At 59.1% G+C, this 1,379-nt stretch overlaps 1 protein-coding gene across 1 annotated transcript in view; it reads left to right on the plus strand.

Moving 5' to 3' along the window:
• Positions 1-277, plus strand: part of CDH22 (cadherin 22) — a 59,899-nt gene extending 59,622 nt beyond the window's left edge. Inside the window, exon 11 of the mRNA XM_024746800.1 lies at positions 1-277. This exon is cut by the window's left edge and continues 238 nt beyond it. Coding sequence (XP_024602568.1) covers positions 1-277 — 277 coding nt within the window.
• The last annotated feature ends 1,102 nt before the right edge of the window (positions 278-1,379 follow it).

Consider the following 1,379-nt stretch of genomic DNA (forward strand, 5'->3'; position numbering starts at 1 on the left):
GCCGAGCCCCGAGCCGGACTTCTCGGTGTTCAGGGACTTCATCAGCCGCAAGGTGGCGCTGGCGGACGGGGACCTGTCGGTGCCGCCCTACGACGCCTTCCAGACCTACGCCTTCGAGGGCGCGGACTCGCCAGCCGCCTCGCTCAGCTCGCTGCACAGCGGCTCGTCGGGCTCCGAGCAGGACTTTGCGTATCTCAGCAGCTGGGGTCCCCGCTTCCGGCCCCTGGCCGCCCTCTACGCCGGCCACCTCCCAGAAGGCGAGGCCCCGGCCTCCTAGCCCGCCCTCCCTGCAGCCCAGGACCCAACTGGACCCCAGGACAAAGCACGTCCCCTGCTCACCCCCTTCCCCCAACCCTCCCAGGGCGGCGGGACAGGAGGGGGACCTTGTTCGGGCAGCGGACTCCCCGACGGCATCCCTCCCCTGCGGGGGCGGGGGGGGGGGGTTGGGCAGCTTTTGCCCAGAAGTGCGGGAATTATGACCAACATCATTAAAACTGCAGCGAGAACGGGCACTGCGTGGCTCTGGGGTTAGACAGGGAGAGAGGGTGGTGTGGATCCCTCCTGGCTTAGGGGAGAAGCTGGGGGGAGGATGCTGCAGAAGTGCCAGCCCAGGAATGCCCCATCAGAGTTAAGAGGAAAGAAGGGCTGTTCATTTACTAAGCGCCTACTCTGTGCTGGGCCTGTACAAAGACCATCTTAGTCATCACACAAACCTTGAGGTGGGGCCCTGCAGGTAACAGTTGGAGAAAGCCACCCAGAGAAGTGGCTGGGACCTGTCCAAGGACACCTTGCCAGTGTACCGTGGAGCCACAGCACTTACCGGCTACCTGGCCTTGGGCAAGTTACCTCTCTTCTCTGGGCCTCAGTTTCCTCCTGTGTCAAACGAGGCAAATAGCAGAACATACCTCGAAGAGTCTTGAGGATAAAAAGGCTTCATATGTGTCAAGTGGTTAGGACAGTGCCTGGCACATAGTAGGTGCTCAATAAATGTTAGCCTTTGATACTGTTATTATCTTTGTTTTTATTAGAAGCCCAGCATGTCTGCCTCCCAGATCTGAGCTCTCTCCCCCTTTACCCAACATCTCCAAGGATATAGAAAACCTGACTGTTGGTGTTGCTTCTGCTCTGAGCCGGGGATAGGGACGTTCCCAGAAATTGGAGAGCCTTCCGGTGTCTCAGGCGACCCTGGAATACGACACCTGGCAGGCGTGCCAAGAGATGACAAGGTGGGCAGCTCCAGGACTTGGATGAAGTGGGAGGGTTGGTGGGAGATGGAAGGGTCAGAAGCCACTGAGTGTGATGGGGACCTTATCTGTTTGTTCTGGGAACCCAGCAGTTTCCCCATCCATGGACCCAAGTTAAGAACCCCAGGGTTAAGC

Source organism: Neophocaena asiaeorientalis, unplaced genomic scaffold, assembly GCF_003031525.2.
Source record: "Neophocaena asiaeorientalis asiaeorientalis breed wild unplaced genomic scaffold, Neophocaena_asiaeorientalis_V1.1 scaffold132, whole genome shotgun sequence".
Taxonomy (NCBI): domain Eukaryota; kingdom Metazoa; phylum Chordata; class Mammalia; order Artiodactyla; family Phocoenidae; genus Neophocaena; species Neophocaena asiaeorientalis.